Source organism: Macaca fascicularis, chromosome 17 (genome assembly GCF_037993035.2).
Source record: "Macaca fascicularis isolate 582-1 chromosome 17, T2T-MFA8v1.1".
NCBI classification, from domain to species: domain Eukaryota; kingdom Metazoa; phylum Chordata; class Mammalia; order Primates; family Cercopithecidae; genus Macaca; species Macaca fascicularis.
The window spans coordinates 20,780,663-20,794,681 of NC_088391.1; the positions used below are offsets into that span (position 1 = coordinate 20,780,663).

At 46.7% G+C, this 14,019-nt stretch overlaps 1 protein-coding gene across 1 annotated transcript; it reads left to right on the forward strand.

Annotated features, from left to right (window-relative positions):
- Positions 1-234: 234 nt before the first annotated feature.
- On the forward strand, positions 235-13,744 carry RGCC (regulator of cell cycle). The gene is made up of 5 exons (XM_005585734.4): positions 235-442; positions 946-1,131; positions 9,713-9,820; positions 11,657-11,719; positions 13,353-13,744. The coding sequence occupies exons 1-5, from the start codon at positions 394-396 to the stop codon at positions 13,358-13,360; spliced, it is 414 nt and encodes a 137-aa protein (XP_005585791.1). The 5' UTR covers positions 235-393; the 3' UTR covers positions 13,361-13,744.
- Positions 13,745-14,019: the final 275 nt, after the last annotated feature.

Here is a 14,019-nt window from a genome sequence, read left to right on the forward strand (position 1 = left end):
TGTCAGGGCGCGCGGGCGACAGGCGGGTAAATATTTGGGGCTGTAACCCGGGCTTCGGCGACTCCTCGTCACTGCGGTTCCAGGAGGGGCGCGTGGCGAGGGCGGTGCCTGGGGGCAGGGGCCTCCTCGGAGGGCGGTGGAGACAGACCCGTCGCCTCGGCTCCGCAGCCCCGCCCCGGCCCCGCCTCCGCCCGACCGCCAGCGGCTATAAGATCTAGGAGCCGGGGCCGGCCGGAGGGCTGGCGCGGATCGTGCTGGGAGCGGCGCGGCGGGAGCGCAGCGCCGAAGGGACTGGCAGGGAGGGAGTGTGCGGGACAGCGAGCCCCGGAATAGCCCAGGCTGCCACCTCGCAGGACCCAAGGCCACGCACGCCGGGCCCCGCTGAGCCGCCTCATGAAGCCGCCCGCGGCGCAGGGCAGTCCCGCGGCCGCCGCGGCCGCAGGTGAGTGCGGGGTCCGGGGTCCCCTTAAAGTCCCGGCTCTGCAGATGGCGGGTGAGAAAGGAGGCGCCCCCTGTCGTCCCTTTACACCCGCCACCCTTCCATCCTCCCAGGCGGGACCCTGTCCCCTGTCGTCCAGCGCGGGCGGCTGCAGCCTCCTTCCCGGCCCGGGCTGGCCCCCATGTCCCACCTTCCCGCCACCACCAGCTCCGCGCGCGCCCGGGGTTGGGGCGAGCGTGGGGAGGAGTCTGGCCGCGCCAAGTCGCTGTGTGACCCTGGGCCTGGCGGAGGCTCCGTTTTCTTGTCTGTAAAACGGACTTGGTAATAGAACGCACTTCGGGGATGGTGGAGAAGATTACCAGGTAACAGCGACTGCGTGGCTGTCACTTGGCAGAGGCGCCAAGTGTCAGTTATCTTCGGGAACCGTGGAGGCCCCTCCTGGCCCTGGGAGGTGGTCTCGCTGCCCCCCTGACTTCCGTGCACTGAGTCCCCGGCCCTGCCCGCAGCCCCGGCCCTGGACTCGGCGGCCGCGGAGGATCTGTCGGACGCGCTGTGCGAGTTTGACGCGGTGCTGGCCGACTTCGCGTCGCCCTTCCACGAGCGCCACTTCCACTACGAGGAGCACCTGGAGCGCATGAAGCGGCGCAGCAGCGCCAGCGTCAGCGACAGCAGCGGCTTCAGCGACTCGGAGAGTAAGTGCGGCCCCCGCTAGGATGGCGCCGGGATCTCCCAGTTCCCAGCACCTGGCCCGCGAAGGTTGCGGCCTCAGTTTTCTTATCTGTAAACTGAGGAATGGTGTCCAGGAACCTAGTCCTGAAGCTCAAAGCAGTAGGCCGAGCAGTGGCGGGGCCCCTGACGATAATCACGGGAGGGGTCGCTGGAGGGCAGGTTGGTCCACCTGCCGTCCACAGGTGTGTCACCAGGCAGGCGAGTTTAAGCAGCTTGTCCCTACTGAGCCAGACAGGACTCCCTGGACCTGCACCAGGCCTTTCCACAGTTTCCCTCCTCTTCTCCTTTCCCGTGCCTCTCCCCTCTCCCCTGTAACTTTGCAGATGTGGAATAGGTGCCAGTGGAATGAGGGGGCACAGTGGGGACATGGGAGGGCGCTGAACGGAAATATTCATGAAACCAGGAAAGGTTTCATAAGCCCAAACGGCTGTTCCTGGGATTTATGAAGTAACTGTTTGCATTTTCTTCTGGCCCTGAGCGCTCAGACTTGTTGCTCCATCGCATGCAGTTATGAAAATCTTTGGCACTGCTGAGTTCAAGTATTTTTCAGCCAGGTCCTCCACCAGGCTGGAGGGGGAGCCAGAGAGCACAGGGGCATGAAGGTGCTTCCTGGTGACCTTTCTCACAATGGAGACTACCCCAGGGTCTCTTTGTCCTGAACAACTTTGTCAACAACACAACAACAACAACAACAACAAAGAGACAGCTTTTCCCAGGAGCTCACATGTCCCGGGAGGATTCAAACAGCAAATTAGGTGCCTTTTTAGTATTACATGATTGTTGGTTTCAAATCCAGAATTACTTATTGTTTTTCAAAGTGCAAAGTCAATTTTAAACTCTTCTGTGTTATTCTTCAACCTTTAATCCCTAGATGGGTTACAGGCATGAATGTCACTCCTTTTGCTGCCCTTGACTCAGGACGTGAAAGTAATGGCCTTTCCTTGTGATTCTCTTATTTTGAAACCTGGAACTCTTCCTTGTTCCTGGGCTAAGATTCGGGGCTAGACTTGAATGTGAGCTGCTCTTCTGCAAAGGGATAAATGCGCTCACCACCCTGGTCAGGGTTTGACTCAGAAAGCTGAGTTCCAGCTTGAGTTTCCTTGGCAGCATTGCCAGAGAGTTAGACCAAGCTGCAGCTTTTGAGGTGAAAGGGGATGGAAGAAAGTACTGTTACTTTTCCACTTAGAATTTTTGGACTTTGTTCCTAATGAACAGGTTCATTTTTAGTTTCAAAGCGAAGTGTTTACATTCTGGAAATTTGTCTCAATTCCTAAGGCCAAACTTAAATATGTCTCCTTTTACTGGGGCATGGAGCAAGTTATTCATCAAATACAGATTCTCCCATGGAAAAGAAAGCTGGGACAGTGTGTCACTGCAGCTCTGTGGCAAAGAACAGCTCCTTTCTAAGCAACAGCTTCACTCCGCTAGAATAGGTCTAAGAGTGCCCATTCATGGCTGATTGCAGCTTCCACTGAGTGGGATTTCAGATCTAGGATCTGTTTTCAGATGCCTTAAAGAGAAGGCATAGAAACACATTCTTAACAGTTGCAGGGGAGATAGTTGGGATAGTTTGTAGTTTTACTTAGGTTATATGTGTCTATTTTGTTTTCTGCTTTTGTTGTTAACTGACTAACCCGTAGTTTGGTGGTTAGAGAAGTGATGAGAAGAATATAAAGAAAGCTCAGATGACATTTGTCTTTGCTTTAAATGTGTAGTTTTTCTCTCACAAGGCTGGTTAGAAATATTGTTGGCAGAAGCTGTGTGTATCTAAATGGTAATTTCTTAAGGAAGCATAATACGTGTATCTTAATTGCTGCCAAGAATTGAGCACAGACATTTGTTACACTCGTTTGTCTGTTTAATGATTTTCTGTGGGAGAGAATGCTTAAGAGAGGTAGATACTACTGAAATTTAGCTCATGAAGAGGGAGACAAACCAGAATAATGATAATAACAGCAGGTCACTTTTAGCAAATCCTTGCTATGAGGATGATGATGATTTATTAGCTAGAATGGGAACCATGTCTTCACGAATAGACTGAAGTCCTTTTGAGCCCAGATCACATGCCTGTTTGTCAATGATGGCTGTTTGTGAAGGTGTCTCTCTGAGGCGGTGGTCATCTGGCAGGGTGAGTGGAGCCCAGTTTGAGCCTTGTCAAAACCCTGGATGATGAGTGGGATTTAGTTTCTCCAGCTGTGAAATTGAAAGGATGCTATTTAATAGTGCTATTAGGTAGAAAATATTTGCTCTGTTGAATGCTTTCAAAATATCATTACAATGTACATGCTGTGCTATACCACATAGATACATTGGAGCCAGTGTCTCGCATGAAAATATTTTGGATGAAGCTTTAAACCAATGTTACCTCTGTTTTTTTGCTCTAGTTTTTACAGCTCTGTCTGAAGGTGCACCAGCCTTACAAGGAAGATCAAACAGTAATCGTGTTCTTTGAAGAATACTTCTTCCTTCTCATTAAAAAAAAAAATTTAGGTTGCTTGCACCCAAAGGCAAAAAATAGCCATTCCCTCTACTGAAAGAAACAAGTTACTCAGATAGGAAAGAAGAACAGATATTTAATAAGGAAATACTCCTTCCCATTCCCACTTTGAGGGAGGCCTCTTAAGACGTGAAGAGGACCAAAATAACAATTACAGTATAACTTCACATGGGTGGGGGGTGTGTGGAATTCAAATGTAGTTGATCAAAATCAAGTTGTTACTTTCCTTTAGACTTGATTCCAACATGTAAAAAAAATCAGGCGCTTTAGTGGGAGTAAATTTTAACTTCAGCAGTGAAAGGGTAATGCAATTAAGAGTTAGGGTAGTGTTTCTCAAACCTCATCCTCAGAGGTGCTTTAGAAATTGACTACCTTTGGTTTGAATTTATTTTTAGAAATATGTCTTCTTTTCAATATTTTTAAGACTGTAAAAGGTACACCATGGTTTCTCAAATGTGTTAAATGAAATTTTAACTCATTATGTTTCAAGTTTTAACCAGTGTGTTGACTTTATAAGACATTTATGATATTAACTTAAACTTTAAAAGGTGGTATGCACTTATATCTTTAATGTATTGGGGTTTCACGTAATTTTTCCTTTGAAGGGGGAAGTGTTTTGCTGCTCAATAAAAAAGGTCTGAAGTCTACTGTGTATGCTAGGGTTATTATGATATTGTAGGACCATTTAGGGAATGAGGAACTGGCTTCCTTAGCATCAGCAAGACTTAGAACACCTGCATATCTTTGCCTAGACTATTCTGGCCTGGCCCTGGGAGAGGGGACCTTGTGGGCCCTGAAGAACCAGCATGACAGTTGGCTGATGTGGCTTAGAAGTCACTGAGGCTAGAACCTGAACTTGTTCAAGCCATGAGAGAATAAGGCCAGTGAGGAGCTTTCAGGGTTCCCTGGTACTCTGTTAGCAATTCCACATGGGTGACAGGTCTTGTGATGCTTGGCAAGGCATATAGAGGGACGGCGCGGTCCCAGAAAGGGAGCTGGGACAACGGTGGAGTAGCTGAGGAAAGAGGCTCTTCCTTATTTTGCCCCACTTTGGCGAGGCTATCAGAATTTCGATTTTCGGGAGGAGAATTCAACCCACACCCCCAGCCATTCCCTGTGGCAAAAGGGAGGCAGGTCCAAAGCTTGCTTTTTCTCAGTTAATTACTATAGTTTGCTTGCTTTAAACGTGTGGGAGTGTGGGATCGTTCTATATTTACAGGAGCCTTGGGCAAGGTTTACTGTCTGTGGTTTTACTTCCCTCTGGAGCAGCACGTTGACATGCGCTAACCCTAAATTACCTTTCTCCCAACCCCCCAAGCTAAAAAAACACACCTACCTTTTAAACAAGCCTCTATTTTGCAGCAGAGTTTCTCCAACTCTGTTAGTTGTATATTTCATATGCTTTTCTTTCTTTTGATGGTGCTTAGAAAACGTGGTCCCAGAATTTCAGGTTCCTGGCTTCAGTACACTGAGTGGATTTGCCAGGGATGTTTCTAATGGGAATTTGAGATACACATGAGATGGTGCTTCAGAGCTGATTGAAACCAATGTTGTAAGGCCCTCAAATATCCAGCCTTACCACCTGCCAGGGTTCCCCAAATCATCACTGTTCTAGGTCTCTCGAGCCTCTATTAATAGCAGCACCTGATACCCACGCGGGGCAATGATATTTGAATATGTGATCAGCCAGCAACACATTGCTGTCATTTAATCAGACTAACTGGCTATTATTTTTGCAAGGAATAGAGTTCCAGGGGAGGGAAAAGAACGGGATGTGAGGCCTTGCCTACCTTGAAATCTGTCTAGGTGCCTTGCGTGAGATTTTGCCCATTGTATGTTCTTAATAAAACTCTGTGGAAAGAAATTTTATTGGTTAAGGGTAAAGAGAAGTCTAGAGCTTGGGGTGCCTCTATGTTGAGGGTTTGTTCTTGGGAGGTTTGTTCTAGGATGCCACCGAAGAGAAAGTTCTCTTAAGAATTTTACTGCTCTCTCTCAAGAAGAGGGAGAATCTTGATTCTGTTTATTCTCTGCGATTACCTTTTCTGTCTCAGGAGTGCTATTCTTCACTTTGCTGGGAACTTTAGAATTAAATCATTAAAACCACAGGCATTATACACAGATTATTAGGTTATTCTTTCAACAAGGAAGAAACGGAGTGACTCATACAGGGTCATGCAGTTTTCATGTGGCCTCTAGACACCCACTTGACGGTGGCATAGACGCTAGATGCCCACTCGCCAGTGGTGTAGCTTTGGGGCCTTGAGGGCTCTTATTTTCTGTGCCATACATGACGTGTAGATATCATCACAGGGTGCGCCTCAGCTGCAGCAGGTTTGGCTCAAGGATGCTGGCGGTCGGCTTCCTCTTGATGGTTGAAGGTTGAACATTTCAGAACTTGGAGTTGGGTCTGTTCCAGATTGTACACCTCATGGAAAGGGAGTGAAGTCATGGTGTGGCAATGAGCCGGGGCGTGAGCTAATGTGTGTGTGTGTGTCGGCGGGGTGGGGGGGGTGTGGGCAGGGCGGGGGCGGGCAGGAGGAAGTGAGCGTAGCTATGCTGCCATCCATGCCTCCGTGTGCGTGTGTTTCTATATAAATAGATATTATAACTAGTACTTTTCCCCCTCTTCCTCCCTCACTGTGGGAGTGGCTGTCAGTTTTGTCTGTATATATTCTCAGTCTGGGAAAAACACTCATGTCAAGAAGGCATTTAGCCTGTGAACCTAAAGGATCAGAGGACAGCCCTGGCAATATTCCGGATCTACGGCTCATTCTCTACAGATTCTCTCCAGGCCCCATGAGTTATGCTGAGTTTTTCCTGAATCTTTGCTGGATTCCTTTTTTCCCCTGCTACCATCCTCTTTTGTGATGGCCTCTCCATATCTAGATTGTTCCTTCTCCCACCATTCAACAGTGTTTGGCCTCCTCGCCTGTGAAGTGAAAAAATTGTGGTGTCTTTCTCCCCCTGCAGAGGAGTGTACGTGGATGGAAACTTGCTGGAGAGTTGGGGCAGAAGAGAGCTGAAGTTCAAAGTCAGGGGAGGGCCTGTGGTGCACGCCGGGTGGGTGGAGTGAGCGGTGGCGTGTGGAAAGTTGCTCTCCTAGGCCAGCTGCTTGTGGGAGATAGAGAGTGGAGGTGTGGTCCCTGCCATCTGGGCCAGCCAGTCTCTGGGCCAGGGATGGGGGTGAAGCTCTCAGGTATCCTTCAGAGCCACAGATAACGTGCCAAGGGCCTCGTATTTTCTGGCTTGGAGTCTAAGCACGAGGTCTGCCTCCTCAGGACCCTCTGTGGTTTTCTCGCCCCTAAATCTTGCCTCATCTTCTCCCCATGAGTTTCTCAGGCTGTATTTGTGGCGATTCTCCTGTGACTGCATGGTGAGAACAGTAAGGCTCCCTTGCAGGTCTGCAGTGGGTGTGGCCAGCTTCCTGTGTGTCGGGGAAAGGCCCTCCCTTGGGAGAACTGGAGAGCTCCTTTGGAGGTGGTGGGTTTGGTTGAGGGAAGCAGCAGGACGGCTTCCCGAGAAAGGTTCCACAGAGTCTAAGGGTCCTAAGAAATAGTAGCAGGAACACCACAAAAAAGTGTCCCGTGGTCAGGTACACTGGGGAAATGGGGCTGGTTTTGTTTAACCACAAGTCTTTTCAGGATGCTGGAAGTGGGCGTACCCACGGGAATGACCAAGGCTGGTTGGTGTTTCTCAGGGGTACTTGATCACACGGCCCTCGGAGGATCAGCATTCTGAGGAATGTGTTTTTGGGGAAATGTAGATATCAGGGTCCAGGGTTTTGGATCTCAGTCCATGTTCATCCTCAAAGCCCAGTGATGGTGCTGGTTTCAGGTGAGCTGGGCTGGACCTCTGAAGGAAGCAAACATTGTGAGGGTTGCTCTCAAGGGTCTTCTGGGCATGTTTGGAAACGTGGACAAGATGGCAGTGTCAGCGCAAAAAGAGCAGGGGCAGGTGGGCCCCTGGGCAGGAGAGGGTCGGGGGAAAGGGAGCCAGGAGAGGCACCTGAGAAGCTGTGGCAGCCTCTTAGGGACAAAGCTGAATTTTCCCGAGACCAGAAACCTCTTCTTCCAAAAACCCTGATCCTTTTGGTACTGGGCCTATCTCTTGTCACTTAAGCAAATTTCTTTTCAGTTAACGGGACCAAAGAGAGACGTTTTTGCCTCCTCCTGAGCTGGAGGTAATTGGCTTGAAGTGGAAGAATCCCAAGGAAGCGGGGACCTGGTCAGGCCCCCATCATTCCCCTGCCCTCTCACACCTGAAGAGCCACTTCTCTGCTCCAACTGTGGCTGGCTTTGTGTTTTGTTTTAACCAGGAAGGCTGTTCCCCGTGACCTCAGGGGCCACATCCTGCTTCTGCTGCCTGCCTTGCCTTTGCACCCTTTGAGTCAGTGCTGCTCAGCCAGCAGCCCCTTTCTGAGTCACAGCCACACAACTGGGCCAACTGTGGGATGGTTTCCTTCTCCGTAGCAGGACTTAGAGAATCTCAGAGCTAGAAGTGCCTTTAAGGATTATTTAGTCCACCTTCCCTTTCTGTTGATAAGTAAGCTAGGCCCAGAGATACCATCTTGTTCAAAGGCACCCTAGTACTTAGTAGTTGACTGGATGGTGCCCTTGACTCCCAGCTCAGCCTTGAACTTCTGGGGCCTCATCTTGCTGTCGTTCAAGTCTTTGAAGGTAGGAGCATAGAGGGAGCCATGACGTCACTCCAAGTGTCTAATAGATGAACTTCCAGGAGATGTCTTTATCTTTGACCTTCTGGCTTATCTGAAGAGTACAGACTGTTAGGAAAACAGTCTCTTTTACTTAAGAGAGGATTATTAAATTATAGGATAGCAAGACAGCAAAGATCTCTCTTGAGCAGGGAAAGAGGATTAAGTCATGGAATACCGGATGTTTGTATTTTAGGAGGCTCAGAGGGCAGAAGGAACATATTTCACATGAGATGATTCCTTTTGCCTCAAATCCTTACCCTCTCACCCCCACCATCAACCAAGCACTGGTCATGATGATCCTATCACCCCCTTCCTGTATTAGGGAAGCAAGGGCCTTTGGTGTACTTGATTGGACACACACACACACTCACACTCTCATACTCTCACACACTTTCACATGCACACACTCTCACACACTCATGCACGTGCACGCACACACACACACACTCACACTTTCACACTCATACACTCACACACTCACACGCTCTCATGCACACTTACACACTCACACTCTCATGCCCTCACACTCACGCATACTCACATACACTCACACACTCTCACATGCACACACTCTCACACACTCATGCACGTGCACGCACACACACACACTCACACTTTCACACTCATACACTCACACACTCACATGCTCTCATGCACACTTACACACTCACACTCACTCTCATGCACTCACACTCACGCATACTCACAGACATACACTCTCACACTCTCACACTCTCACTCTCACACACTGTCTCACACAGACTCTCTCATATACCCTCACTCACACACACTCTTTCATGCACACACCATACTTTCACACACAAACACTCTCACACACACACAAACACACTCCCCTGTCTCGAATCATTTTGGGGGCATAAACATAAAACCTGGAAATCAACCTGTTTTCTTTTCTTTCTTTTTTTTTTTTTTGAGACAGAGTCTCACTCTGTCGCCCAGGCTGGAGTGTGGTGGTGATCTTACCTCCACCTTCCGGGTTCAAGCGAGTCTCCTGCCTGAACCTCCTGAGTAGCTGGGGCTGCAGGCGCACACCTCCATGCCTGGCTGATTTTTGTATTTTTAGTAGAGAGGGGTTTCACCATGTTGGCCAGGCTGGTCTTGAACTCCTGATCTCTGGTGATCCACCTGCTTCAGTCTTCCAAAGTGTTGAGATTACAGTCGTGAGCCACCACGCCTGGCTCTTTTCTTTACTATAGATTTGCAGTTTTGGCTTATTTTGAAGACAAGTTGTTGGTTATCAATAGACTATAAAGTGATAAGTCTATAGTCTCATGAGTACTATTTCTAATGAGTATATTTTCCTTCCTGAAAGGTGCAGATTCACTTTATAGGAACAGCTTCAGCTTCAGTGATGAAAAACTGAATTCCCCAACAGACTCTACCCCAGCTCTTCTCTCTCCTGCTGTCGCTCCTCAGAAAGGTAAGGTCATTAGTTGGAATTGGAGTTTTTTGTTTTTTTATTCCTCTCCCCTTCTCCATCCCTTCTCTGTCCCTTTTATCCCTAAACGATCTTTCTCAAATGTACAAAACAGATAGGTAAGACTAATGTCTTAATACTGTAGAGTATAAAGTGGAATTTTTTTATTTCTCAGGATTTTAATCAGTGTGAACGTGAAATCAGATAATTTGGGGCAGAAAACCTGACGTCACAGGGAGAAAGAAAACTTGGAGACTAGACTGTTCTCTCTCATGTGATGTAATCAAGACTGTGCAAATGACAGTGTTTCTTAAGAGTCTCCTCCCAGACTTGCTGGTTCTAGAATTTAAAACTCAGCAGTTTGCCTTTGCAGATAGTAGGATTCTTTTTATTGCGTTAATTATTTAACCAATGGTTTCAGATGACCAATTTAGCAATTCAATGAAGTTGTCATTATGAGATAAGCTATGGTCTAACATGATTTAAAATAGCAGCTCCAGCCTGTGTCTACTGTGGTATTAATAGACCTAAAATGTCTTTAAAGATGCATGAGCAGTTTCTTATTTTTTGGAACTGGTAAAATGTCTCCAGCCAGAGAGCTGAATGTTCTATTACATTGGACAAGTGCCTTTTTGAAAACAAAAGGAGTTTTTTTCCTTAAGAAAAGTTATACTTGCTGAAAATAGTTGCAGAATGCAATAAAAATGGAACATAGTTAAAAAGAAATGACAATTCCATCACTCTTTTCACTTTGGCAATAAGACAGGACTTCGCTCTTTTTTCAAAAGAGGCATTTTAAAATTCCCTTCTCAACATAGCAACGTTAGCACCCACTGGGAATTCTGCCACTATCCAGCTCTCAGTCTGTAATGGATCTGTTGAATTCAGAGACAGAGCAGTCTAGAAAGTGGCTTAAAACATGCTCAGATTTGTTACCTGATCCTCAAGAGGTAGGAATTAAAGAGGCGGAAGAAAGCCCCTAGTGGCAAATTGACTTAAAAAGCTAAGAACAATTAGCCATTTGTAGCAGTGTTAATTAATAAAACTATCCAGTACTGCATTTCAGGGAAGGTGTGAATGATGTGTTGAACTCTACAGAAATAAAGTCAGCTGTATGAAAAAAATCTGTACATCTCAGGCTCTAGAGATAACCAAATCAGAATGAGGACTCGTTACCTTGTGTGGGCACCTGGAGGGGATGAGGCTGTGCTGGAACCAGAAGCCTCATGGTGCCTTCCCGGTACCATTTTGATAAGAAACAGTGAACTCTTCGTTCATTTCATACTGGAGGGACTCTGAGGGCTGCAGCGTTGCCTTGGGGGGACGGCACAAGCATGAATGCATCAGAAGGCTAGTGCCGCGGGAATGACACAGTCTAGGTGTCCGCTCTGCACGGTGCTATGCTTACTGAATTTTTTGACTAATAACTCATATTCTACACAATACAAAAACCAAACTCTTTTTATCTTCTCTTCCTGCTCCTCACTCTCCTGCAAACATTTAAGACAGTGAAGGAAGATTCCTCTTCCAGGTGATGGAGAAGTGGGGTGGGATGGTTGGAGAGGGTGGTGATGAACTAAAAAACAAAGAAACACTGAGGCTAGTCTTCAGAATCAGTTTCTGAGTTTACTGTATCAAAACACTGGAGCACACACTTAGGACTGGCCCAGGACACTCTTCAATAAAGTCTCTGAAGATAAGGAGGTGGATGTAAAATAGAAATAATCCATTCTATAACCCTGGACGTTCCAACATCCTGGAAAACTCAATATGAAGTCATCAGCTGTCTTTGTTATGGAAACTGAACTCTCTCTCTCCCCCCGCCCCACCGTTTCACAGCCAAATTAGGAGACACAAAAGAGCTAGAAGACTTCATTGCTGATCTTGACAGAACTTTAGCAAGTAAGTACATGTCTGATATTAAAAACAAAAAAACAAAAAACTAACAGACACTTCTGATAAAGTGTTGTAATGTTAACCAGCTTGCCCTGGGGCAGAAAGTTGCATCCTAAGCCTTCTTTAGGTTTAGTAACGGGACCTTAGGCCGGATGTGGTGACTCACGCCTGTAATCCCAGCACTTTGGGAGGCCGAGGCGGGTGGATCACCTGAGGTCAGGAGTTCAAGGTCAGCCTGGCCAACATGGTGAAACCCTGTCTCTGCTAAAAAACACAAAAGTTAGCTGGGCATGGTGGCACGTGCCTGTAGTCCCAGCTACTCGGGAGGCTGAGGCAGGAGAATCGCTTGAACCCGGGAGGCAGAGGTTGCAGTGAGCTGAGATTGCACCACTGCACTCCAGCCTGGTGACAGAGCGAGACTCTCAGAAAAAAAATAATAAGAAGAAATAAAATAAAAATAAAATAATAATAATAATAATAATAATAATAATAATAATACACAGGACTGTAGTGGCTACGAATGAAATTCTGGGATAAGCTTGTGTTAAAGTAGACCATGTGCGTTTCCAAACAGTGAGAACAGGGCACCAGCAAACAATGGCATTTTGTTTGAGAAATGGAGAGTGAGCAAGACTGGAGCATTACCATCATGATGGCCTGTCAGGCTTTTCAGAGAAGAAATGAACTGATTAACCACAAGTGCATTACTCCAACAAGCCAAAAGGGTTCCATCCCATGAGCCAGGGTAATTTTCCAGGTTAGATCCAGGGTTTGGGTGAAATCTAACTTTAAGAGGTGGGTGCCAAAAGAGAGAATTGGCTTGGGGGGCCTTTCATCAGAGACCCACGCCAGTGACTGAAAGACCTGGATTAGGTGTGCATACTTGCAAGCATCCTATTTGGGAATTACACTAATCGTTACCCGTTTTGTGTGACCACAAATGTTGAGAACTGAAGACATCAAATTATAACTGCACTAGAGGGGCCCAGAAGAAGGGAGCCTCACAATCTATCTACACACTCCATTTCCAAAGGATAAGATTGCAAGAGCCAGGAGGACCAACTCTAGCTTCTGGGATGGAAGGTTCAGCAACTCTGCTATGGGGGGTCCTGTTTAGTCACAGAATGGGCTGGGAGAATTTTGTCCCAGCCCCTTACTTTTCCAGTGGAAGGGTTGATTTTCTGTGAGAAGTATTTAATGCTATTCTTTGCTAAAGAGCTGGGTAAACTCTGAAAAATTAAATCCAAAGCTGGTTATTTAAAAATAACTATGTTCTTAACACTCTTGCAGACAAACCTAAATATCAGATAGGAAGTCCTCGTATCATCTCTGTTTGCTGGAAGATTTTACTGCCTGTTTTCATAGGTACAGCACCATCTTCCATCAGAAGACCAGGGCCTGTTTTGACAGGGATTATTATCATTGTAGCATAATTTGTATTAGACCCGTGTAACAAGCCTGTCTACTTCATGGAAATTGCAGTGGGTTGCCCAGTCATTCCAGTTAATCAAACACTCATCATGTGGGAAGCCTGGCATTGAGTGTCATTCTCTGATGCTTGTCTGAGACAGTGTGATGTGGTTAAGCATAGGAACTGTAAGCCTCTGAGTGGATAACCTTACTTGTCTCTCATTTACAGGTATGTGAAACCAGAAGAAGTTCTGGGTCCTTTCATCATAAGGGAGAAGCTTCAGAAAGCTCGGAGGACCTGCTAAAATCAGCTACTAGAATCTGCTGCCAGAGGGGACGAAGACGTGCACTCAACCTTCTACCAGGCCACTCTCAGGCTCACCTTAAAATCAGCCCTTGATCCCATCTCTGGGCAATTTAGACAGTGAAACTGACTTTGTTTACCTGCCTGCAGCGTATTAGAACAGACGATCCATGCTAATATTGTATTTTCTCTTAAAACATAGCTTTCCTGTAATTTAAAGTGCTTTTATGAAAATATTTGTAATTAATTATATATAGTTGGAAATAGCAGTAAGCTTTCCCATTATATTTTTGTATACAAATAAAATTTGAACTAGAGTCTGCTTCCTTTTCTTCTTCTTTATTTTTTAAAATATATTTCCATTCAAATAATATTCTAGTGGGAGTAACATGCTTCTTGATTCCTTCGCAAGGCCCCTGGGTGCTCTCTGATTGCACTAGACAAGAGGACAGTAAATTTAAAGTGTTCCTTTAGCTCATTCAGTGCTCTGGAAGGAAATGCTGGCAGACGGCTGCTGGGAAATTTTAATTTGAGGATTGTGATTCCATAGGAAGTTAGGTTTCTATTTTGCCTCTGCCCTCCTTCTCAGATC